The sequence below is a fragment of the Larus michahellis genome, chromosome 4 (genome assembly GCF_964199755.1).
Source record: "Larus michahellis chromosome 4, bLarMic1.1, whole genome shotgun sequence".
Taxonomy (NCBI): domain Eukaryota; kingdom Metazoa; phylum Chordata; class Aves; order Charadriiformes; family Laridae; genus Larus; species Larus michahellis.
Window position 1 is genome coordinate 93,108,414 of NC_133899.1, and position 25,468 is coordinate 93,133,881.

General features: G+C 52.1%; 1 protein-coding gene across 3 annotated transcripts in view; it reads left to right on the forward strand.

Moving 5' to 3' along the window:
• NUP160 (nucleoporin 160) overlaps positions 1–25,228 on the forward strand; it is a 30,673-nt gene extending 5,445 nt beyond the window's left edge. Inside the window, exons 6-35 of one of the 3 annotated variants that reach the window (XR_012586932.1) lie at positions 348–506; positions 1,487–1,564; positions 1,789–1,886; positions 2,699–2,783; positions 3,252–3,320; positions 4,074–4,157; positions 5,093–5,263; positions 5,371–5,470; positions 7,110–7,275; positions 7,910–8,025; positions 8,129–8,289; positions 9,604–9,737; positions 10,088–10,158; positions 11,703–11,862; positions 12,533–12,602; positions 15,943–16,041; positions 16,330–16,449; positions 17,347–17,442; positions 17,554–17,648; positions 18,360–18,456; positions 18,546–18,651; positions 18,749–18,974; positions 20,160–20,220; positions 20,953–21,063; positions 22,116–22,239; positions 23,358–23,459; positions 23,796–23,937; positions 24,182–24,307; positions 24,515–24,619; positions 24,782–25,228. Coding sequence is in view for 2 of the 3 variants with exons in the window: in XM_074586479.1 (XP_074442580.1) it covers positions 348–506; positions 1,487–1,564; positions 1,789–1,886; positions 2,699–2,783; positions 3,252–3,320; positions 4,074–4,157; positions 5,093–5,263; positions 5,371–5,470; positions 7,110–7,275; positions 7,910–8,025; positions 8,129–8,289; positions 9,604–9,737; positions 10,088–10,158; positions 11,703–11,862; positions 12,533–12,602; positions 15,943–16,041; positions 16,330–16,449; positions 17,347–17,442; positions 17,554–17,648; positions 18,360–18,456; positions 18,546–18,651; positions 18,749–18,909; positions 20,160–20,220; positions 20,953–21,063; positions 22,116–22,239; positions 23,358–23,459; positions 23,796–23,937; positions 24,182–24,307; positions 24,515–24,619; positions 24,782–24,868 (3,354 nt within the window). In the remaining variant the exon portion in view is untranslated. The other 2 variants (XM_074586479.1, XM_074586480.1) reach the window with 2 other exon arrangements.
• The last annotated feature ends 240 nt before the right edge of the window (positions 25,229–25,468 follow it).

Below are 25,468 nucleotides of genomic sequence, written 5' to 3' on the forward strand. Positions count from 1 at the left end.
TCCTCGCTGCATGCCACTTGCTCCAAATATCAGTGCCAAAGCTAATCGACCAGCACAACTGCTTTCACGGCTCATCTGCGCTGGAATGTGTGCGTGTGTTATGGGAGCGAGGGGAAGGTTCATCGTACATGCCTGGGCTCCAAAAGCCCATGTGCTCGGTGCGAGAGGGCACAGGTGAGACGAGGAAAACGAAACAGTGGTTCAGGTACACGCGTGGATGCTTTACTTGCATCCTTTAGGGGAAGATCTGGGCAGACTGGCCAGAAGGGGAAGGGTGAGGGAGAAGTGCAGTTTCTCAGTCCCAATTCTTCCTTATGCTATTTTCCTGATTCCTTTCTTTTGCCTAGGATCAAATGTGCCTGATGGTTGCTGACCTGCTGGAGTTCATGCCGGTCAGCAGGGACCTGCGGCTTGCAGCTGGGACTGGGCACCGCCTGCGACTGGCCTTCTCCCAGTCCCTGGGGCTTTACCTCGGCGTGTACATGCACGCACCTAAGCGAGGGCAGGTACGGAGTGACGGGGCTTCCTCCCTGTGAATGCTTCTTTCTTGGGCCGCACGGAAAATATGTTGTTCCTCCTTGGATTTGGGTCTGTAAGGCAAGAAATAGGGAAAAGTTTCGCGTTTGACCCTCTGGAGAGGGCAGTACTTTCTGAATAAACAAACATTTTTATTCTCAAAGCACTACAAGATACATGTGCTCTTGCCTTGGGAGTGGAACTCCCTGTGTGAATAAGCTGAGCTGCGAGTACTTGTTCACCTCCTGTTCTGGTAGGATCTCAAAAGCACGTATGTGCCGTGGGAAAAGGAAAGGTCTGAAAGGAGCTAAAAGCATGGAAACACTGATAGTATGTTTATGTTGGGCTCCTGGGAGCGTGCGGATGCATCGCTGCGTTGCCAAATGTTGACTTCTGTAGAACTACTGCTTCTTGTGGTGAATAATAAATTTAGCAGGACGGGAATGACGGCACAGAGTAGTCTCATCTGTTGGACAGCTTACCCTCTCCGTTCTCCAGGGGATTCACATATGGACTAGAAGCGCGTATTGTGACTTCTGCTGTCCCGCTAGTGCTCTGCTGTGGTAAGAACATGCAGAGCTTGGTTTGTGACAAGTGGCCTGAGGATTCGGGGCTTTTCCACTCTACTCTCCTTACTTGCCCGCGTCATGTTGTCATTAGCAGTGCTCAGCAGTGGTGTTTTTACCGTTTTTCTGGTTTAGTCTTTCAAAAAGCAACTAGGAATCCTTCAGGTTCAGGCAGAGACGAGTGTCCTCGATGGGAAGGCTGACATCGGTGATGTCAGTACGTGGCGCAGAGGGTCAGGTTGGCGGGGTCCATCCGTGGCTGGCGGTCCTCAGCTTGGCCCTCCTGCTCTCAGGCTGTAGCGTCAGGCAAGGAGAGGGACCGGAGAGGTGATCTGCCCCACGACGTGCTGGTTATTGGCGTAGCTGTCCTTTGTAGCAAATAACTTACGAGATGTGTTTTTCAGTTCTGTGTCTTCCAGCTGGTGAGCACCGAGAGCAACCGCTACAGCCTTGACCACATTTCCTCCCTCTTCTCCTCGCAGGTGAGCGCTGGGGCCCGGCTCCCCCAGGAGGCAACAAGACGAGAGGGAGGGTTCTTCCCTAGAGATCAGAGTGCCCAGACTTGGGGATTTAACTGTGAATAAAGAATTGTTTCCGAAATGTGGTTAAATGATAGGAGGGAATGTCTTGCTGTTGTTAACTACACACATCTCTGCTGTACTTGAGTTTGTGATAAGAAGATAAATATGTGCGCCCTCTCTCCTAGGAGACTCTTGTTGACTTTGCCTTAACCTCGGCTGAGATCTGGGCGCTGTGGCACAATGAAGACAACCAAACCGTTGTGAAATACATCAACTTTGAGCAGTGAGTTTCCGCACTGAATGGCGTTGGTAGCCTTTGCGCAGGGGTAACTGCAGGAGCAGCTCCACATGCTGCTCATTAAAAGCACCCAACGAGCTCCTCAACTCTTCTCCTGTCCTGCTTTGCTGATTGAAGTGTGTGGAGATGTGCCGGTACCTGGTTCTTCCTATTGTGGTGTATCTTCCTGCAGCACAGATTACATGGATTTTTTATTTTTTGGGGTTCTGCTTTATAATAAAGCTACAGTTCAGCTGCAGGAATGTGAAAAATGTAAAAAGCCAGGCGGCAGGCTTGCTGGGAGTGGAGTCTGCTGTGAGTGTGTCGGAGGGAGGGCTGTACTTCACCGACAGCTGCTTCCAAACAAAACCGGCTGGTTTTTTCCAAGAAAGGTGTTTTGAGGAGACCAGTGATATGAAAGCATCGGCCCCGTCTTTATAAAGAGGGCAGGCTTGGTGCGTAACCGGACCAGGGAGTTAAATTCCTGGTAAAAAATGCTGTGAGTTTGCATGTTTAGGCAAAGAATCTACTGGTCAGCCTGAGAGTTGCTTGATGAGTGTGTGTGATGGGGAGAATGTTGATATAAATTAAGGAATCCAACCTGTTCTGTCAGCTCAGGGCTGAGGATGCCACATTTAAGCTCTCCTGGCTAAATCTGTCACTTGTCACTAGTCAGAGCTCCTGTTGCCAGGTCCAAAGGACTGTAAAGTCTATGCTGGCTGGTGGAAGTGACAGGTTTGGTTCAGGTGGCTGCTCCTGGACGCGCTGTGTTGGAGCATTGCAATGCAGAGCTGATTCTTGTTTTATTTTTCTCCCAGAAATGTCGCAGGCCAGTGGAACCAGGTCTTTGTGCAGCCGCTGCCTGAAGAGGAAGTGACGGTTCGACACGATCAGGACCCCAGGGTGAGCCGCCTATGAAATAGCAGCAAGAATTAATGAAGCTTCTCTGCCTAGGAGAACATTAAGACAGTTCAGGTGTACAAATCGTATTGATACAGTCTTAAGATTACTCCAAATTAAAGGGGACGAGCCTTAGCCTCTCTTAGTACAGCATTAAAGTGTTGAGTGTGGTTATGAAACCAGAAGTTGAGGGATGAGGAGAATTTCCAGTCAGTCAAGAGAGAGCCTCGAGACAAGACATGTGAATTAACAAGATCTGGAGTGTTTGGGAAGCTGTGTTCCATCACGGGAACTGCCAAGGGGTTGGAAGGGAAGAGGTCGGAGCAGGGTGTGGGCGTGAACTGAAGCTGGAAGGCAATACAGATCCAGGGGATGAGCTTGAGAATGGGAGGAAGCACCAGGAGCAGTATCTTAAATGCTCTCCTCCTGACGCATGTGTTTCCTTAAATTGCTGTCTTGTTCTCTTTGCAGGAAACCTACCTGGAGTATCTCTTCATGCCTGGCCGGTTCACAAATGCTGCGATCCAGAAGGCTTTGCAGGTTGGTGAGGGGGTATTTGGTGTGCGCTCTGTGCAGCTTCTCCTTCCTGGTCATTTAGGCGTGAGGCAACAGGATCCCTTGGAGCTCTTGGCGAGCATCGATTTGCATTTGACAGTTTGTAAACCTGTCGGTAGTCGCTGAAGCAGGTGAGCGGCTGTTGTGCCATACTTCAGCTGATGGCAAGAGGCAGAACGTGGTTTTCAAAAGATTTTTATTTTTTTTCCCCCTTAGGTAGCACAGCAGGTTGCTGAGCTTGCTTTTCATCGCTTGCTGCTTTAGCCGGGTAAACAGATACTCTCAGCCCACTGTGGTGCTGTTTCTCAGAATATATCTGCTCAGTTCTGGCTCCTCTAGGACTGTTAAAGGCAGAGCAAGGCAACACGTGGTGCCTTTTCAGGAAAATGGAAAAGCCCAACTTTTCCAAGACTGACTGTTTTGATTCTTTATGCTGTGACCTTATGGAGCCCTATAGCAAGGTACAAAAGAGAGCTGCTGTGATGGTGTTGCAGCACTTCTCTCCTTACATCCCAGGGCGCTGCCTGCCAGGAGCCTTTCTCCGTTTCCGCAGGAAGAGGGAAGCTGGCTCTACGTCCATGTAACCCCCATTTAGCAGCCAAACATGTTTTTTAATATTTCATCCCAGAAAACACTGGCTGATGCTCTCCCATTTGCTTTATGTCACTCAGTGCTGCTTAAGCCTCAGGGATGCAGCTCCCTTGCTTTAAACTGAAAGTTTACCATGCTGCTTTTCAGATCTTTTCTCAAGGAACGGAGAGACACATGGATCTGACGTGGGATGAGTTAAAAAAAGAGGTTACCTTAGCTGTAGAAAGTGAGGTGAGTTGTTTTGGGGTTTTTTCCCCCCACGATGTTCTCTTCTTACACCCCTTGTATGCAGTATTGTGGTGCTTTGGTGAAGTTAAATGAGGTGCAAAGAGACTCCAGGTCTTATTTTGTCCTTTCTCTCTCCAAAGGAGTTATGTGACTGTTTAAAATAGTACAAATTTTCATCCTTCCTGCCTGGCTTTTCCATTCCCTCTTCTCTTTTTTTTTTTTGGACTCCTTTCTTCTTTCTTGGTGTTCTGCTGTCTCTGGGTGCGCTTTGCATGGGGTGTGCTTTGGGCAGCACGTGTTGCATGACCAGTGTTCTTGGCTCCCTGCGCATGGGTGCTGGCCACCACCAAGCAGAGCTGTTGCTCATCATGTTGCTCATCATTTTGGACACCAGGAGACAATCTTCTTGGGGACCTGTCTGAAAGATCAACTGGATGTCCTTTTGGGTCTGAATTTCCCCCATTTTGTCCTGCTTCTCCAGACTTTACTCTGATATGCCTGATTCTCTAAACCAGCAGTCCTTCCGTTTGTGGTTCATCCTAGAGACTGCTTAGACTATTGCTAGAAAGTTCTCAAAAAAAGAAAAAGGCAGTTTTATATCCTCTATAGCAATCATCACGTGTGATGTTTTTAGAGAGATCTGTAGTGCTGCCCTTTTTCTTGATGTCACTGGTGCTTCTTTAACTAAGGTTTTATAGAAACGGTTCTTCTGGGCTTTGTTCCCCGTGCTGTTTGCTGTGTGACTCACTGCTGTAGGAAAAAACTTGCACTTTGACAATAAAGTAGTGAAGAAGAAAACCGCGGTTGGTGTTTCTAAACCATAACCGTGTAAAGGTGTGACACAGGTCATGAGAGGCAAGACAGCAGTCTGAACGCCACAGTTTTTCCCTCTGCTTCGCTGCCTGTATTCCTCTGAAGTCTTGTTTTGATCCTGCTAGTTCCAGGGCAGCGTGACGGAATACGAGTGCTCGCCGGAGGAGTTTTGGCAGCTGCAGGTGGAATTCTGGTCCAAGTTCTATGCCTGCTGCCTTCAGTACCAAGAAGCTCTCTCACGGCCGCTGGCCCTGCACTTGAACCCCTACACAAGTATGGTGTGCCTGCTGAAGAAGGTGAGGCTTGCGCAGAGGTGGCTCTTTGGCCGCTGCGGCCAACTGAAGGTGTGAGGTGTGGATTTGGGGAGCTGAAAAGAAGGGCTTTCTCCTCTCCTTTCTCCTAGGGCTCCCTGTCTTTTCTCGTGCCCTGCTCCTTGGTGGACCATCTCTATCTCCTCTCTAATGAGCACCTCCTGACTGAGGATGACGCTGCCATCTTTGACGGTAAGTGAGAGATACGGAGCTCTTTTCGTTGCTGGGGGCTGAAATGCTGCGTGTCAGGGAAGCTCTAGGCAGAGGGATGTGGGAGTTTCCGTAGAGGCCTCTTGAAGTGCTTCTGACTCCATGATTATCTACATGGAGGCAGTTTTCTTATTTTGGCATTTGTAGAGAGTTTTACTTTGTGAAGCCTGCCATCCTGCTCAGACCAGGAATTAGAAAATGGTGTTAAGGCTGCAAATCCGCCCTGATTCATTTCAAATGACTTAAAAAGGAAGAATCTTAGATTTCAGGCTGCTCGGTGACAAGGACCTGCATTGGTGGATCCTTCGCCCTTCCGGCCTTACAAACTACCTGTGTAGGCTGCAGTTAACTGGTGCCGCCTTCGTGCTCCCTCTCTGTGGGACAGATCTGCCAGGTTGGAGCTCGATAACGTGCTGGCAGGTCCCCAGTGCTGGTGGGGAGAGCGGGATGCAGCACCTCGTGTGGGTGATGCCCCCCCCGCCCCATACGAAATCTGCTTAACGTTATCTCAGCTGGGTGCTTGCTCAGCTTTGCCGTCCCCGTCGAGAGCTGTAAGACTCTGACTCAGAGCAAGTAGTTCTTTTCCATAAAATTCCCCCATTTCTTTGTCTTGCTGGTGGAGTAAACAACTCCCTTCAAAGATATTACAGAAGAGAAGGAAACTTGTGATCCTCCGAGCACCCTGGGCACAGCTGCCCAGTTCTGCAAACTTAATTTTTAATGAAATGTTGTTGTATAAATGTTTTTTGTGTAAGCTGTGGAGAGGGACTGTTCTATTCTTTTATCCGGGAAGTAAATTCCAGCGCGCGCAAAAGTTGTCGTTAGTATTGTCGCCACAGTGCCCTCTATGCTTTGCTGGCCGTGGAATGACGTTTCAGAAGAAAAAGGCAACGGAAAATGTTACCTAAGCTCCACTTTCATGCTCGAGTGATTTTTATATTTTTGTAAAAAAGAATCGTCATCCGTTTGGTTGAGCTATTTCTGGCTCTGAGGGAAGGAAAGCTGGAGGCCTGGGCTGGGTTTGGGAGGCTCGCAGTGCCTGCCCTGTCTGTTTCAAACTTCTCAAAATATGTGACTTAATTTAAAAAAAAAAAAAAAAAAACAACGCCTACGTGAAGGATTGGATTGCAAAGCAGTGATTTGAATTCTCAGTAGTGAGTTTTCAGATCACCTCTAAGAATGTGAAAACGCTCCCAGCGGTGAGAGGTAGTGCCGCAAATCGGGAGCCGCTGTAACGCGAGCGGGTTCTGCTTGGCAGAGCTGAGCTACCTGAGCCGTTTGCTCTGGGGTTTTTCTTTTTGCTCTTCCACTGCGCTAATTACTTCCTCTCAACCTATGGCTGGAGAAAAATCCCTTGGAGGGAATTTCATTGTTTTTTTGTTGATGCCTCAGTATTTTTTTTATTTTCCAAATAATAAAGCCCAAATCTTTCCCTTGCCGGCTCCCAAGTTTTAATTCGGCCTCGTAGTTAGCAGGGAACGGTCAGTCTGGCATGCGGGACTGAGACCAATCTGCTGCTCGTGGTTTGCTGGCGGGAGCTGAACTAACTGGTTTTTGAATGGTCCTCCCACCTTTGCTTTGAAATCTCTTGCAAATATACAGTTAGATTCTTTCATTGCAGATATGGAGATGTCTCGTGATGTTGTCTGTCTTGTCCAGTGCCTTCGACTGATCGGAGAATCAATTTCCATGGAAATGGCATTCATAATGGAAATGGCTTGCTCCCGCCTCCAGCCTCCAGAAAAGGCTGCAGAGCAGATCCTGGAGGACTTGATAGCTAATGACACGTAAGGAGATGGTTTTAAGGAGCTGTTTTTGCAAGCAGCCCCCCTGCCGGGAGCAGGGATTGCCTGGAGCCATCCTCGATTTGCATCAAAGCGCTTTTGGGGTGTTCAGGCTCTCCCTGTACTGCAGGAGGCTTTTCCAGGTCCCCTCAGAGATGGGGAGTGTGGGTATTGGTGACATTAGCAGGGTCTTCTCTCCAGAAGCCCCCTTTCTGTTGCCTGGGGCCCTCCAGAAAAGAAATGTTGATGATTTTCATGTGAGATAGGGAGCAGAAAAGAAACAAATTCCTGGTAGGTGATCATTGCAGTGTGGAAAGCAAGTGCCGGCAGACACAAGATAGAGGTCAGAGCCTTGGTCAAGCCATGTGGTTACTGTGTTATCCTCCTGAAATCATTCCCTCATGGAATGCCAGCTATCTGACTGTTATTTCCTGGTAGCCTGGGGGAGTGGAATAAATAGACCAGTCCCTGCAGGCGCTGTAATAAAACTCCAAGCCAGAAGAGGATTCCCATCAAGAATGGCCAGGCTGATCAGATACGCTCCCTTCCAGGGAGGATCAGTAAGGGAGGAAAGGGAGCCCTCTTGAGTTTAAACCTCATGTTGCTGATTACTGTTGTTATCTCTTTCGCTTTGCAGGGAAAATGTGATGGAGGAGATACACAGCAAACTGCAGGAGATCAGAAACCCTATCCATGCCATCGGAGTGCTCATCCGAGAAATGGATTACGAGACAGATGCAGATATGGAACGAGGTGAAGGCTCTAGAGCCGTGCATTTGGGCTGGGAAAGTGGCGGCTCAGCAAGTGTTCTCGTCGGTCTCGTTCCTCCCCTTATCTCGGTCATTTTATCTTTCAGCTCATCATCTAAATATGCGCCTGAACCTCACCCAGCTGTACGGCAGTGGCACTGCTGTCAGTGTGGTTTGCTGGGGGGTATGTAAGATTGCCACGATCCGTTTCCTGATCTGTCGGGACCTGTTGATCCTCCAACAGCTGTTGCTGCGGCTTGGAGATTCTGTGAGTAGAGCCCTTAAAGACACTGCTGTGCTCTTTGAACTTTTGGATCTGGGGCTGTGCCGGTGCCAGACTGAGCTCTGTCTCTTCCCACAAAACACTGGAGGCTGTTTGAACTAGCCCCGGGCTTGGGCAAGCCCTGTTCTCTCCTCCAGCCGCTTTTGTCATCCTAAGCAAATCAGCGGTGCGCTGCGTTCACACCCTAACTCCCTCTTTCCATGCTGAGCATCCAGGCAGCAGGAAGCAAAACTCTCTTTGTGGGAGGAGGGCATCGTTTCCAGCCTCCCGTCTGAAACAACGCTGCCTGAGCACGTACAGTTCTCCCTCCCATCTCTTCCCCGTCCCTCCCACACCACACGATTGCAGCTTTGTTCTCTGGCAGCGCAGCACCTCTGTGTCAGGGCAATGGTGTTTACCAGAGCCTGTGGTTTCAGCCTCCGGGAGGCTGCTCCAGCCAGTGCAAACAGCCACTGCAATGGCAGCTGTGTTTGTGCTCGTGGGGTGGGGTGGCCTGGGTCCATCCTGTTGGCCGTGTGGCCGCATTGAGGGATGGTGCTGATGGTTTGGGTGGATGCAGGGATGCGGAACAAGTCCCCAGACAAGGGGAGCCTTGTTTAAACCAATATTATTTACTTAGAAACATTACTGCAGTAGTTTCTTGGTTGAAAAGAAATACCCTTTTTCCTGGTTAAGGTTGGCCTGGGGGCACTTAAAGCACGTTGCAAGGTGCCCTTCTGGAGCCAGGCGCTCTCAAGGCGTGTGACCTGCTGCTCGCTTGATGAGGAACTGCTGCTTTGCCACCTTGACGTGCTTGTGTCCTTCACAAGTGTGAATTGCTTCTCTTCCTGCGTCACCTACCTGTGCCGCTCTTGGCTGGAGCACACAGGCACGCGATGCCTGGGCAGCAGGGCTGGCCCTACCACGGTCTCAGCAGCAGAGCCGTGATTTCATGCTCAGTGACAAAAAGCACCTTTCTGCTGGCCCTGGCATCAGCAGGTGCTGGTGTTTGAAGGCTAGAGAAGCACTCGGTGTGCACATAGCTTCGTTAAACTTTCCCCATGGGGTCTGGGCCACCAGAATAGTTAACTCGTCCCTTGGCCCTGAGGGGACACTGTAACTTCTGCCTGGGTTACTCTGGTGCGTGCAAGAGTCCTGCTGGTCCCCTGGGTGGGCTGAGTTACCTGCTGGGCTATTGAACACCTTGGCATTAGTAAGAGGGACGAGCTGAGCCCAATACAAACCTCACTGCTTGCCCTTGTCCTGCCATTGCTCTGGGTTTGGCCTCTCGGTGAGCCGACCTCTGTGGTTTGCTCGCAGATGGTTTTGGGAGGGGGACAGCTCTTCCAGTCTCAGGAGGACCTGCTGCACCGCACCTCTCCCCTGCTGCTCTCCTACTACCTGATCCGTTGGGCAAGCCAGTGCCTGGCGTCGGACGTCCCTGTCGACACGCTGTAAGTTTCTACCCTGCCCATTCTGTCTTGGAATGATTGTAGGTTCCTGCTAAATCCACCTGAAATGCCCTTCCTGGTATGAAAAGCTGGTGGTTGCTGTGGGAGTATCGCTCGAGGAGTCAGGTTGTGCTGGGGAGGGTTAGGTTTTGTTTTTTTGTTTTTTTTTTTTTTTTTTTCCTTCCATGTTTTGAGCTGACTCTTTGCCTTGTGCTAATTCTGCTGTGTGAGGTCTCGCTGTTCTGAGCACTGTTGCCTTTTTCGGCAGTAGGAGTCATTTGAGTCGAACAATGAGCGCAATTAAAGCAGGAGGCGTTTTGTTGTCTCTTCACTGACGGCTTTTTCTTCTCTAGGGAATCTAATCTGCAGCATCTCTCTGTGTTGGAGTTAGCAGACACAACTGCTCTAACACCCCATAAACTAGGTAAGATGTTCACAGTTCATCGCTTTCTGTTATTTATACCCCTGGCACGCCGCGGCTCTGCCACCCGAGGGAAATCCTTCACGCAGTGAGCTAACAGAGTGCGTGGTTGAATGACCCTGCTTTATGTGGAGATGTTTGTCAGGCTGTCCACCAAAAAACAGCAACAACAAAAGTATGTCATAGCGTTGGACTCAGACCAGAGACGTGGAGCTCATTCTCAGCCTGAGGAAGATGGAAAGGCCTCGCTCAGCCAAACGTTATTAATTCTGACCCCGGCAATATCAGCCAAGCTCCCCTCTGGCTCCCAGTGGCTGTAGTGGGTGAGAGCAGGTCTGTCCCGCTCGCTAACCTTCATCCCACAGGGAGCAGGAACAGCAGCTCAGGGAAGTGAGAGAATGTAAAAATACTTCCCCAAAACACGCTTGTGCTTCCAAGGCTTTTTGCAATTCAGATGCGAGTGTTGCTCACAGGCAGTACCTCAGGGGGCAAATAGCAGCTGATAATTCGTTCACATTTTTAAGTCTCGCTGCAAAGACCTACGTTTTGGGTTACGGTTTTGGGGGAGAAATCCTAGTGGGGGAGAACATAAAGCAACTTTAATTAGGAGGCTGCGTACCTTGAAGCGGTTACGGAGGGAGGCGGTGAGCGGGGTAGGGGAGAAAATGCACAGGTAGGAGCCTGCTGTAACTAGTCTGCGTGGCGCTTCGAGGCTGAGACGCTTCAGAGGGAGCTGAGAAAATCAGTGACGATCAGGCGGCGGCACCACGCGTGAGGGGCTGTGAGCTGGGGAAGAATTTCCTCCGCTTGCTGACAGGCCTGGGGCATCTGTGCTCTTTGTAAAAGCAGGCTGCGATCTTTGGAGCCCGAACTCTCCCTGAATGAGAGTCCTCGGTTCAGGAGGCAGTTGCCTGCATGTAAATGTCAGCGCCTGAAAGCGAAATTGAAAACATCCTTTGTGTGTGCCAGTGTCGTGGGTTAGTTCTTGGCCTCGCTCATGAGGAAAGTCCTGTTTGGCCGCTGTGCTTCAGGGGAAAATATGTGAAACGTAGGGGAGATAGAAAGGAGGTGGCAGCCTGGGGAAGAGGCGTTGAGAACAGTTAGCTAATGGGAGACTGGACTGCTCAGGGGGCTGGAATGAGGAGGGAGGCATTTCAGCAGAGCCAGATAGCCAAATCAGCACTCCCTCCCTCAGCCCTGCCCTGCAAAACACTCGGTCGTGCTGGAAAGCTGCAGGTGGGTTGTGAATAGCACAACTCGAGAGAGAGCGCAGCCCTTTTTTTATTTATTTTTTTTTTTCATGTTATAATTGGGTTGCGGTTAATAAACATTGCAGAGTGTGCCTCTTTGATCTCCTGCTACTCCCTCTGACTTAGGCAGACAGCAAGAGAAATCCAAAACCAACAAGTTTGGAGTATTGAGCGTGCCTATTGTTTTGCTCTGCCTTAATCTGTGATGTTTGGGCTGATGAGCACAGCACGGTGCGGAGAGCCTGGGACGTCTGCTGCGGCCCTTCTTCTCAGTGTTTCTTTAACTTGTATTTTCAGTATCCGGCCCTCAAACGATTGTGGAGCTATTCTTTCAGGAAGTGGCCAGAAAGCACATCATATCTCGGCTCTTCTTGCAACCGAACGCCTCTTTGGCTGAAACAAGTTTGAACTGGCCCCATCTCATTACCGCAATAGTCGCTGACTTTCTGCCGCTTCTGTATCCTTGGCTGTAAACCCGCCGCAGGGTGCTGGCTCTCACCGGGCTGTAACCGAGGGAGGTTTCTCTACGGCATATGGCAATGCTGGAGCCCTTGGGTGAATCGTGCGTATCGTGTCCCGGTCCTGAGGCCGGGAGCATCCGTGGGTGTGTGGGAGGAGGGTTGGGGAGCAGAGGGGTGAAGGTGGTAGGCTGCAGAGTTGGCTCTAAGTTGGTCATCTCTGCCCCTGAGCCTCACACAGTTCCAAAATCAATGTTTCCCCACCCCCAAATTTCAAAGACGGGTCTCCTGAACAAGTGACTGTTGTTAGTGTTAATGGGATTTGCGGGCATTTTGAGATTTGACAGAATCCACCCCGTTTAGGTGCACAATAAAGGATTTGAGTTTTTTTGACTTAAAGCCCCTGAGCTCTAGCAACTTGACTTGGCGAGGTGCGATGCTGGGAGATTTGGGAGGGTAACAAGATTTGGGCAGTTGTGGATTAGAGGTACTAATGGTTTTGTTCTAGTATGGACAAATCTTATTACAGAATAATGACTTGTATAAAGAGCAGCTTAATCTTCTCTCCTTTCCCCCCGACAAACTGAGCGCGAGAGCCATGCTGACTTTCAGACTAGTTCTTCGAACTCTCTGGACTGGATTGTCCTCTTTTCCTTAACCTGTGCTCAGATGGCCCAGCAATCCCGGCTTCCTCTTCCCGGAATGCCTGATGGGGAGCTGTCAGTACACCCAGCTGCAGGTGAGTGCTTTGCGCCATCTCATCATGGGAGCTGAAAGGGGAAGAAGAGCAGGACTGAGTACAATAATTCTCTTTTCACGCTTTGGTTTCTTTTGGTAGCAGCTCTGCGCTTTGGCCGATGCAGAGGTGTAACGCAACGCGAGCTCCGTGCACAGCTGCCCTACCTCTGCTTAGGAAAAGCTCCCCAAAATATCGTCTTTCCAGTTGCTGGAGTTCCTTCTGCCTTCCTCTAATTGCTGCTCTCTGAGCTTACACGTGAGCTAATCTTCGCAAGCGCTCTGCTCCCATGTCTCCCTTCTGGAGATGATGGGCTGGAAGTTTGTCCTGCAGATGGAATGGACTGAAAGGGATGATTCTTTTGGAAAATTGTTAGAAATCTCTCATAACTATCGCAGTGTCAGCACAGTGAACGAATTGGAAAGCAGCAAATATCTTCCATCTTCTTCTCGTTCCCTGTAGCGTCCACCTCTGCTAAGAGAAGGGCTTTTTGCTAGTTATCTCCTACCTAGAAAATGCCACAGAGAGTTTGTTGGGGAATGATTTAAGATGGTCATTTCCTCTTTCATCTGTTTTCAAGAAAATCCAGGCATAAGCGCTCAGGATTCTTATATGCCCTTTTCGTGGAGGAGTTCAGCCTCCCAGGGCTTGTCTGACAGCGTGATGCTGTGCGCAAGAAACGTCTTTGCGGAGCTTGTTTAAATATCACAGCAAGGCCGTAATGCAATAGTTTGTTAGCTGCTGATGTACCCGTAGCCTTTTCTGCGGTACCATTGCAAACAGATTGCCTGTGGGACCAGGGGTTCAGAAAGCTGTCTTCAACCCAGCAATAGAAGTTTCAGAAGGGCTCGTCTATTTCTTAAATGTCCTTGCTAACAAAAAAATGGTGTAAGAAACAGCCATTGTCTTTCCATCCCCAGCTGTGCCCCCAACATCTTGGTAACGGGGCGAGTGAACTCCTTTTTTTCAGGTGTCTCCGTAGAATGCGGTATTTTCGACCGGCTGTATTTCTCCACCGGCTCTTCCCGTGCTCTTCAGGGCCTTGGTAGTTGTAGCTGCTTGCGCTCCAGTTCTGAACCGCACGGTTTCTTGTCTGCAGAGCCATGTGACGCGTTTCATTCCCTGGCTCATGGCAGTCCTTCAGGCGTGCAGGGCTAGGCAGGCTGTTATTAGTGAGATGTTTTTTCCTGCGCTTAGCAGAACCTTTTATTCTCACAGTCCCTTACACCTGGGGGCTGAATTGCTTTCTTTTATGTTCATGTTGCTGCTGAGAAGAATGTCAAATCTGCAGAGCTTTTGAGCCAGGAAATGCCAGGACGGTTTGGGCAGCAGCGTTCTTCCTCCTGGCATATGTGCACTCTCGTGGCGCGAGCGTGCTTTGAATTTCCTTGCATTGCTTTCGCTTGGCTTGTCCCGCCTGAGGAGATGGGAGAGACTTTTATCTCCGCAGGAGCGGGCTCTTCCTCCTCCCTGCCACCTTCTGTTACACTCGCTGATCCCAGTCGGTCACGTAAACTTGGATTAAGTGCGGTGCGTTGACCTCGAGGCGCTAACACCAGATTTGCTGGGAGCGTGAGCAGGGTGACCCAAATAGGGGTGGAGATACAGGAAGCACCCTGCGAGTAGCGGGCGGGCGCAGAGAAGGTCTAGTGACCAAAGCACTGGCCTGGGATGAGGGCCAAACCTCTCCGTGTTGCTTATTCTGTGCGACAAGCTGTCGAGCAAGCCTGGGGTGGGATTTAGCTGTTGTAGCTGCCTAATCTGAGCGGTGAATCCAGGCTCAGAGGATGCATTGCCACGTGGCTGTTGGTGGACCCGTGGTTGGGGTAGGTGAGGCACATTTACGCACTGGTGGTTTATGCACACACAAAGATGCAGGTCAGCCAGTGAGACCTTGGCTTTACCGCCGCGTCCTAGCTTCCCTGTTCCCTGCTGAGTCCCAGGGACGTCTCTACATCTTCAAGTACGAAGAGCGTACGCTGCTCTCCCAGGCACGAGGGATGCCAACTTTTGAGTTTCTGTCGTGCCTCCTAGTTGCTTCTTGATAGGTGATGACACTTTGCAGCCCTTATATTATCCTGACAGCAGGCACGGCGCCAGGCTGTGTCGTATCGCCCTGGCTGGCGTCCGTGTTGTGTCTTTATTTGCGGTGTGTCCTTGGTGCCATCAGCACTCCACCCCGTGCCTGTCGGTGTGTTGCTGTAATCCGTGGCCTTCCTTGGCTGCTCTCCCTCTCCTGCCCTGCTGTGCAGTTACTGCTCTTCTAACACCTCCTTTGCCTGTTCTCCCACTGCCTTCACACATGCAGGCTCCCGTTCAGGCTCCGTGCACGTCAGGGTAATGTTTCCTGTGCAGTTCCCACCAGCAGGATTGCAGTGGTTGTAAAGAGCGCTGTGTCTGATTTTTGGGGCTATTGGGTGCTGTTTCTGACGTGCTTTGCACAGACACTGGGGTATTTATATCAGGTTGTTTCCTGGGAGAACATGGGGGGTGTCTCCCCATCTGTGCACCAGCTTTGGGGCTGGGGAAACCAGCCCTTGAGCTGGAAGAGTGGGATTTGTGTGAGCACTGCAGCTAAAGGGGCCACCAACACAGTGCTTTGGTGTTAGAGGCCGAACTCTTAGAATCATGGAATCATGGAATGGTTTGGGTTGGAAGGGACCTTGAAGACCATCCAGTGCCACCCCCTGCCCTGGGCAGGGACACCTCCCACCAGCCCAGGTTGCTCCAAGCCCTGTCCAACCTGGCCTTGAACCCCTCCAGGGATGGGGCAGCCACAGCTTCTCTGGGCAACCTGGGCCAGGGGCTCACCCCCCTCACAGCAAAGAATTTCTTCACAATACCTCATCTCAATCTCCCCTCTTTCAGTTTAAAACCATTACCCCTCGTCCTATCATTACACTCCCCAATAAAGGGTCCCTCCCCATCCTTCCTGTAGGGCCCCTGTCAGGTACTGGAAGGCTGCTGTGGGGTCTTCTCAGAGCCTTCTCTTCTCCAGGCTGAACCCCCCCAACTATCTCAGCCTGTCCTCACAGCAGAGGTGCTCCAGCCCTCTGATCATCTTCATGACCCCCCCCCAGGTGGGGTCTCCCCAGAGCGGAGCAGAGGGGCAGAATCCCTCCCCTTGCCCTGCCGGCCATGCTTCTTTTCATGCTGCCCAGGATGCGGTTTGCTTTCTGGGATGCAAGGGCACGTTTCCTGCTCATGTTGAGCTTCTCGTCCACCAGCACCCACAAGTTCTCCTCAGGGCTGCTCTCAAGCCATCTTCCTCTGATACTGGGTGCCTGCAGGTGACGAGCGAGTGCTGACCTGACTCAAAACTCCTCTTCCTCCTTTCCTGTAGGAATACATTCGCCTGCTGCAGCCCTGGTGCCACGTGAACATGGGCTCCTGTTCCTTCATGATGGGCCGGTGCTACCTTGTCATGGGTGAAGGGCACAAGGTAAGGCCCTCGACTCCCTCTGTGGTCTGGGACCTTTTTTCTTGCGAGGGTGGAAGTGCGGAGGTAGGGCCAGCCAAGTCCAAGTCAGGAAACTTCCATCTCGAGCTCTGCCTCCTTTGGGCAAAGAATGGGATTGAAGGAGGACAGTGGGATCTGCTCCTGGGGAAGTTCTCGTTAGCTTGGGGCCAGCAGGTCTCGTATACTGGAGCTGGAATGGGCAGCACTGTCCCCTCACTGGTATGGCAGGCTTGGAGGGCACACACAAGCTGCTTTCTGTTCTGCTTCTAGGCTTTGGATTCTTTCTGCCGAGCTGCGTCCGAGGTGGGAAGAGAAGAGTTCTTGGACAGGCTGATCCAACCTGAGGAGGGTGAGATGGTCTCCACTCCACGCCTGCAGTACTACAACAAGGTACGGCTGAGCCAGCCCAGCGTGCACCAGCCTGACCCAGTGAATCGGCACCGAGTTGTTCCACGCGGGCACTGCTTGGAGAGAGAATTCCTGCTTGGTCCTTGGCTTTTGGGGAAATGACTTGAGACTCAGAAAACATACTTTTTTGGGAGGTGAAATCTTAGTATAGTCTGTTTACTTTCCTTTGAGGGGTGATGACAGGGTGACTCCAGCGTGAAAGCTAGGTACTTTCCACCTATTAGCTTCTGAATAGCAGAGGACTTTTGTTATCCAGCAGAAAAAGGCAGGGTGAGATCCAGCCGCTGGAGGCAGAAGCCAGACATGTCCAGGCTAGATGCAAGGTGCTGCTTAAGGGGAAGGTTATTAAGCTTTGAGGCAAATTAAAGTTAATGTCTTTAAATTGAGATAGGATCTTCCTTCTTGCATAATACTGTAATTCAGACAGGCTGTGAGCTTGGACCCAGGCTCGTTGTAAGGGATTCCCTGATTTTAAAATCCAAAAACACAATTGTCAGGCGCCCTTGGAGAGGGAACGTCTCTCTCTGCATGTGTGCTTAGGGACAGAATCATCTACTTCTCTGTCGCAGGGGTTTACCGTGACCATCAGCACTCAAATGTTTGAGAAAACTCACATGTGCAGAGATTAATCCTCCAGAAAAGCCCTAGCCTGGGCCCGTTGCACTGGGATTTGTTTTAGACCTTGGTGACTTTCCAAAATCTTTCCTTTTTCAGTCTAATCGCTTAGAAACATTGGCAAAATCTTTTGACTGCTCTTATGGTTAGCAGGGACAGGAGTACCTCTTAAAAAAGGCAAACCAAAACAAAAACCAAACCCTTGCCAACCCGACCTGTTTTTTGGTACTGCTGCAGCCAGCGCTAGAGTGTTGTCTTCTCCAGGTTCTGCGCTTGTTGGACATGGTGGGTTTACCGGAGCTGGTCATCCAGTTGGCTACCCTGGCTATCATGGAATCGGCTGATGACTGGAGAAGCCAGGTACGGATCACTCTTTCCGCATCAAGATGTTTCTTCAGGGAGCTTACGTGGGCATTTCTTTTTAGTTGTGTAACTCGAAACATGCTGGTTTGTGCGTTTGGGTGTTTTCAGGCTACTCTGAGGACTTGCATCTTCAAACATCACTTGGATTTAGGACACAACAGTGAAGCATATATAGCCTTAACACAAAACCCAGATCCAAGCAGGTAGGTGACAGTTTTATGCCTTTATTCTCCCTTGTCTCAAAGGTCCATGTGCCAATTCTTCTGTCAAACGGGAAGGAAGATGATGCTTTAGGGTAGGACCTGGCTGCTGTGTTAAGAGGTTCTGTTTTAGCTTGTGTAAAGGTGTGTTTAGAAAAGCATATTTAATTTTTGTAAGAAGAGCTGGGATCGGCACTATCTCAAAGGGAGAAACGGGGCAGGGGGGAAACAGATTCGGGGAAGAGCCAAAAGAATGGCTAAAAGATCGCATGTGGCCTTGTATGTTGAAAAGCTTTAGGAGTCCAGTCAGTTTAGTTTAATAAAGAAAAGACTTGGAGTTGAATTTTTGGCTTCAATACCATCTGGGGAGTGAACTGGGTAGAGGAAGCTTCACCCTAGAGATGAGCAGGAATGGCTGGAATGGATGTTCAGAGGAGAAGCAGGAATGTGTTTTAATTGAGGCTGAAGAAAATCTTACCAAATAGAGCTGAGGGGGAATAGACTTCCCTCCTAAGAGACCTTTGCAGAGGATCTCTGCTGTCAGGATCTTTATTTCCAGCACAGGAGAAATCTGAAGAGACTTCTTGGTTGTAAGCCAGGAAAAAAAATGCTACGGAGCTCGTCACAAAGCAGCATGTTCGTGGCTCAAAACCTGCAGCCTGGAGCTGGGTTTGCTCCCGCTCCTCCAGAAGGGTTGTGCTTCTGTCTCCGCAGGCAGCTGGACTGTCTGCGCCAGCTAGTGGTGGTTCTCTGCGAGCGGTCCCAGCTCCAGGACCTGGTGGAGTTCCCCTACGTGAACCTCCTTAACGAGGTAACCGGCCTGCGCTGGGAGGAATGGGAGCGCAACCCCTCCCTTTAAAAAGGGATTGTCGACCCATCTGGGCCTCTTGTGCGCTGCAGGTCGTGGGGATCATCGAATCTCACGCTCGAGCGGTGGACCTGATGACCCACAATTACTACGAGCTGCTCTACGCTTTCCACATCTACCGCCACAACTACCGCAAGGGTAAGGCTCGTTGTAACAGCCTGTCTGCCTGGGATGCCGCTTCCCCAGTGGTGTGGCCTGTCCGGGCTCTGGGCTGACATATTCCCCTTTCTCCCAGCCGGAACAGTGATGTTTGAGTACGGCATGCGCCTGGGCAGGGAGGTGCGGACGCTCCGAGGGCTCCAGAAACAGGGAAACTGTTTCCTCGCTGCTATTAACTGCCTACGGTTGATCCGCCCAGAGTATGCCTGGATAGTGCAGCCGGCTTCGGGAGCTGTGGTAGGAAACCCTGAGCTTTACTACGAAGCCTCTGACCTGAGCTGTCCGCGGGGACACTTAGAGCTGTATGTTTGAAAAGGAGCTTCCAAAATCCTTTCTGATGTGATGAACAGAGATGTTGGCTGCCTTAATCTGCTGCTCTCGTTGTCTTGGCCAGCTTGTGCAGCACTGTCTTGCCCCGCTCAGTGGAGATCATAGAATCATTTAGGTTAGAAAAGACCCTTGGGATCATCAAGTCCAACCATCAACCCCACTCTACAAAGTTCTCCCCTACACCATATCCCCCAACACCACATCTAAACGAGTCTTAAACACATCCAGGGATGGTGACTCCACCACCTCCCTGGGCAGCCTATTCCAGTGTCTGACCACTCTTTCTGGGAAGAATTTTTTCCTAATGTCCAGCCTAAACCTCCCCTGCTGCAGCTTGAACGCATTCCCTCTCGTTCTATCACTAATTACGTGTGAGAAGAGACCAGCCCCAACCTCTCTACAGTGTCCTTTCGAGTGGTTGTAGAGAGTGATGAGGTCTCCCCTCAGCCTCCTCTTCCTCAAACTGAACAGTCCCAGCTCCTTCAATCACTCCTCATCAGATTTATTCTCCAGGCCCTTCACCAACTGCGTTGCCCTCCTCTGCGCTCGCTCCAGCACCTCGAGATCTCTCTCATATTGAGGTGCCCAAAACTGGACACAATACTCAAGGTGTGGCCTCCCCAGTGCTGAGTACAGGGGGACAATCACCTCCCTCCTTCTGCTGGTCACACTATTTCTAATACAAGCCAGGATGGCATTGGCTTTCTTGGCCACCTGGGCACACTGCTGGAGATATCAGTCCTGTCCCTCACCCGTGCGTCCTTGCCCCTTTTTGGAGCGGGGTGGAAGCAGGGCAACTTCTGGGAGGGGGCTGGGGTATATATGTGGGAATATATCACCTCTTGTTGGAGAGAAAATCTTTTCGGGGGAGTCTGAGCAGCCGGAATAGCAGTCCAAAGGAGACTGACTGTGACACGGTTTGTGTTTCCAATCTGTTTGCGGAGAGGTAGTGACCGTGGCCTGATCAGCTAATGCTGTGCCGTGTTTCTGATAGCCAGAGATAAACGTAACCTGAACCGCCAAGTGCTTGGATGGCTTCTCTGATTCAAATCAAGGCTTGAAACAGAGAGCTGGTGTTGGGGCTGTATCGGACCGAGGCAATTTGTCCTTTGAATAACCAGGTGGGCATAAACCCTCTTTCTGCTTTTTCCTGCAAGTACGAACGCCCTGGAGCATCCCCAAAGAGGAGCCACGATGGGGAGTGCACGGCTGTTCCGAGTAAGTGCCTGGTCCTGGTGTTCCCTCTCCCCTGGCCTGGGAGCTCTGCTGCTCCCGTGTGGGCTGGGAGGGGGCTCAGGGCAGCTCCCACCTCCATCAGATCAATAATTTGGGGGACTGTAAGGTGATTAACTCTCCCAGTATTAGTGTCTCCCAGTCGCAATACGCTGTAACAGCTCCTTTCCCATGGAGCTTCTGTGCACGCTCCTCAGCGGTTTGATCTCTTGTCAGTGCTTTTGCTTTCGGTGGAAATAACTTGTAATTTGAAGAAAAAAGAGCCATTGTGAGGCAATTTCTAGTTGTTCAAGACCTTTGTTGTTTGTGCTCTTGGAAAGCCTGCTGACGTAGCGAGTCTCTGCTGGTGAGGGCTCCACTCTGTGTCTGCCAAGGCACGGGATGGCGGGGTCTGGTGAGACTCGTTAATCCCTCAGCGTTACGGTAGAAAAATTTAAGGTCAGGTATTTTTAAAACAATTATTTCTGAATGAGCTCTTCTGTAGCCTATGCGCTGGCAATCGGAGCAGCAGCTGTTACCAAACATTAGGGAGCATCTCCAGTAGAGCAGGAACGGGAGGTTTGTAGCAAGGAAGGGGTAGCAAAACCTGACCTCTCCTTTGCTGTCTTCTGTGGCACGACTCCTCTCGGGATGGCAGAGGGTTGTAAATATTCTCCACGATGGCCGAAGAGCCCTTTTTAAGATGCTGAGAGCCCCTTTCGTGTCCATCTGTTACAGCAACTCGCCAAATCGAGATCCTGGAGCTGGAGGATTTGGAGCGGGAGTGCGTGTTGGCCCGGATCCGGCTGACTCTGGTGCAGCACGACCTGTCAACAGCGGCTGTGGCAGGTAAAAAAGGGCTGCGGCGCAGCCGCCTCTCGCTTCCCCTGAGGTTTGTGCTAATTACAGCGCTTTCAGTCATAGCTCGGGTGACGAAGCAGCAGTTTTATTCCCAGAAACAAAACCAGGAGCTGGCAGGGACCGTTCAGTTCGTCTCCCTCACATGAAATCTTGCCACCAAGTTCAGCAGCTTTGGAGAGGCAGATCAGGAGAACCGATTTTAAGTTTTCCACCGTTTTTTTGGCTTTGCCAAGCTGTAGCAGTGATCTGCAGCGTGGGATTGAGCTCGTGAGTTGGGACAAAAAAGCATCTTTTTGTCTTGCTGGAAATTGTCCCTAGATGAAGTAGAATTGTAAAGTCCTAGGGGAAAAAAAAAAACAAAACAAAACGCTTTATGCAAGACTTAAATTTCCCGGAGAATCCTGCTTCACAACAGTGTTAGCTTATCAAAGTTGTTCCTTGGTGGGGAGCAGAAAGCTGCAACTCCCCCACTCTGACCATTTAAAGTATGTTCTGCCGCTGTCTGATATGAATTATGCAGCTCATACACATTTTTCCCCTTTAAGTATCAGGAGAAGACTTCCCAGGATGGGATTGCAGGGGAAGGCTGGGAGAGCTGGTTTGAGGGCAAACAGGAGACGCAGGGAGCTGAGTGCCACGGTTTCATCTTCCCCCCCCCGGCCTGCGCTGGCAGAGCTGGTGCCTTGTTCGGTTGGATACAGACCTGCTGCGCCGGTGGCAAGGCTGTCCCCTCCCTGCTCACCTGCACAGCGGCAGCATTTGGCTGCGGGACGTGTCCCTCTCTGGCTGCTGCCTGAGCAGGGATGGCTCAGGGGACTCCCTGCTGCTTTGTGCAGTCCCTCCAGGGACAGATCCTGCGCTCCTGAGATGGTCCCGAGGCCAAGAAAGCCTCAGGCTGTGCGAGGAGAAGGGCTGCTGCAGGGTGTTTGACATTGGGCCATTAGCACTGTGCTGCTGTCGCTGAATTCCATGGGGGTAGGGCCCAGTAATCGCTGGGGTGTGACTGGGGGAGGCGCTTACCTGGTCCTCCCTCCCTGTAGGCAACTCTACGCCCGAGGAAACGGTTGCTCTCCTGGTCCGGGCCGGCCTTTTTGACACCGCCATCACCCTGTGCCAAACCTTCAAGCTGCCCTTGACGCCCGTCTTCGAGGGACTCGCTTTCAAGTACGTACGAGCTTTTTCTCCCCGCCCCGGGTGACGCGTGGCAGGTGAGACACGCGCTGCGTGACGCTCGGCGGGGGGTCAGAAGCCAGCGCTGTCCTGAGCGCTCTGCTTGCTGTGGCTGCCAATGCCCTGCCGAGCCTCAGCAGCTGCCGGCTTAGTGGGTTTTGAGGTGGAACTTGCTCTTCACACCTGAAAATGAAAAATAAGGGAGCCTTGCTGAGCAGGTGGGGATAGGGGAGAGATTTTTCCCTGGCATCCGACAGTCGCAGTGATCCTGACCCAGGCACAACCATCATCTGGAGGCCTTTCTGGTGGGCTGGCTCGTGGCACGCTCCTGCTGATGCCTGGCGAGCTGCTTACAGAAGATTTGTTGAAGCTGTTGAGCGTCTCTCAAATGGCAGTTGGCAGAAAGCTTGCTCTTCTGCCTGTTCTCTGTCCCGTTTGCTCTCATCCCTCATCTCCAGCCCCAGAATTCCTCTCCGTGCTTCGAGGAGAGGCGTTGTGCCTGCAAAGTTGTTCAGGAGCTCTGCCACGACCTGGTCCTGTGGCTAGGTGCACAGAGGACATCTCCTGCCCAAGCTTGGGCGCGAAACCTTGCCAACATCAGAGTCGATTTTAATTCCTCTCTGGCATTTAGAGCAGCTTAGAAATCGCTCAAACAGCCTTCTTTTTCCTGCCAAGCCAGCTGAATTCCTAGCTGTCGCTTGGGAATAGTCCTGCGAGGGGTGGCTTTGCTGCTGGCAGCTGTGACAAGGCAGAAGCTCACAGAATCCCAGACTGGTGGGGGTTGGCAGGGCCCTCTGGAGATCACCCAGTCCAACCCCCTGCCAGAGCAGGGTCACCCAGAGCAGGTGGCACAGGAACGCCTCCAGGCGGGGTTGGAATGTCTCCAGAGACGGAGACTCCCCCACCTCTCTGGGCAGCCTGTGCCAGGGCTCTGCCACCCTCACAGCAAAGAAGTTCCTCCTCATGTTGAGATAGAACTTCCTATGGTCAAGTTTGTGCCTGTTCCCCCTTGTCCTGTCCCTGGGCACCGCTGAGAAGAGCCTGGCCCCATCCTCCTGGCACCCACCCGTTCAGTACTTGCGGGAGCCCACCTCTGCGCTGCTGTCCTGCAGGTGCATCAAGCTGCAGCTGGGAGGGGAAGTGGCGCAGGCGGAGGCCTGGGACTGGCTGGCAGCGAACCAGCTCTCCGCGCTGGTTACCACCAAGGAGTCCAGGTAGGTCCTCGTCGGGGGTGGGGGGAGAAGAGCGGAGCTGCTTGTCATGTGTGGGTGGTTTCTGGGAGCAAAAGCCTTGTGGGAATCCAGAGGGTCACAGACCCATAAAACCCGCTTAGATCAGATTTGTGGGACTGGGACATGGGGAGAGCCATCCTGCTTCTTGTCACCACGCTGTCCCCAGCCGGCTGTACGCACCACACCCCGCTTCCCTGGGCCTCAGATGCACATTTTGAACCCGGGCAGTGGGACAGGTCCCCTGGAGCACACGGTGGCCCCGCCGACAGTGGGCAGGGGCTGCTGGCATGGATTCCCAGGGGAAATCTTGCCTTGCAGCGCCACAGATGAAGCCTGGCGGCTGCTCTCATCCTATTTGGAGCGTTACCCGTCCCAGAACAGCTTGTACCATCGCTGCGTCATCAACAAGCTCTTGGCGCACGGGATCCCTCTGCCCAACTGGCTCATTAACAGCTACAAGGTGAGAAGAGGGAGAGGGTCACCGCTTGGCGCCCGCTGGCCAAAAATCCAGAGCTGCCGCATCACCACCGCTTCCACGGGCACCTCCTCATTGCAGGCTTCCCCCCCCTTTCCCATTCCCAGCTCCGGGAATTTCAGGCCCAGGTGCTTTGTGCCTGTTAGCGAGGCTCAGAGCAGATTCTTCTTGGCATGGTGGTGGCTCCTGGGCGCTTTCCCTGGGTGTCACCACCCCGCTTTGCTTGCAGAAAGTGGATGCTGCCGAGCTGCTGCGGCTCTATCTGAATTACGACCTGCTGGAGGAGGCCGTGGAGCTGGTCCTGGAGTACGTAGATGCTGTGCTGGGCAAAGGGCACCAGTATTTTGGAATCGAGGTGAGCTCACCTACGGTCCAGGACGGGGCAGGGACTGTTCCGTGGGCCAGATCCCCCTCGGGGTTTGGATATCGCGCCCCCCGACTTGCGTGGGGCCAGTAAGACGAGCGGGTGTTGGGATATGGCGGTTGGGGGGGCTCTTCCTTGCTGTACCTGGGCGGGGGGGAGCGTTCCCACATCTGACACGAGGGTTCCTCTCCCTTCCAGTTCCCGCTCTCTGCCACGGCCCCCATGGTGTGGCTGCCCTACACCGCCATCGACCAGCTGCTGCAGGCACTGCGGGAGAGCACCGCCAACCATCACAACGGCGTGGTAGGTCCCGCTGCCTGGGGAAAAAGGCTTCCGGGGGCGACAGGGAGCACCCCAAGGTGCCCTGCGCCCCCTCCTGCCCCAGCAGTCGGAGAGTTGGGAATGGGGTGCGGGATGGGATGTGGGAGCCGCTAGTCCCTGACGCCTGCTCTGCCCCTCGCCCAGCTCTATCAGAAGCTGCATGAGAAGATGGAGGATTACCAGCAGAAGGTCAGCGTGGCCACCCGGGATCGCCTCTACCGCCGCAACTAGCGGCGCCCCATCATTGTTGGCCACCAGGTGACGTCCCCGGGTGCTGCCGCTGCCGTCCCACCCTGCGCTGGCTCAGCCCCTGGTGCTGTTTTTACTCTCTTTTTTGGTTTTTTTTGTTTTTTTTTTTCTTTCTCCATAAGGGTCCGGTTTGGGGAGGTGGAGTTGCACCCCCAGTGTGTCACCTTGCTGTCCCCTCTGGGGACGGGGTGACCGGTGCTGAGCAGAGCTCTGGGGTGCCACCGTCACCCGGGCGGTCCCCTCGCTCCCATCCTGTATCATACGCGGCAGCTTTTGGCGTATCTTTTTATTTATTGTTGTTGTTTTTTGGATGAACTTTAATAAAATGAAAGCGTTATTAGAGGTCTGCGTTGGGATGGGTGCTGCCCCCCAGCACCCTGGGGGGGGGGGGGGATGTGGGTCAGGGGGTGAAGCACCCACAGCCCTTTTGTGTAGGGGACTCTCTGTAGGCCCCAGCTATAGGGCGGTATGGAGCTCTAGGGCCAGCACTGCCATACTGCAGGGTACCTTGCTGTAGGGCCAGGGGGCCAGACTGCCCTATAGGGCCAGAGAACTGGGGCTGAGGGAGGGGCAGCGCTGGCC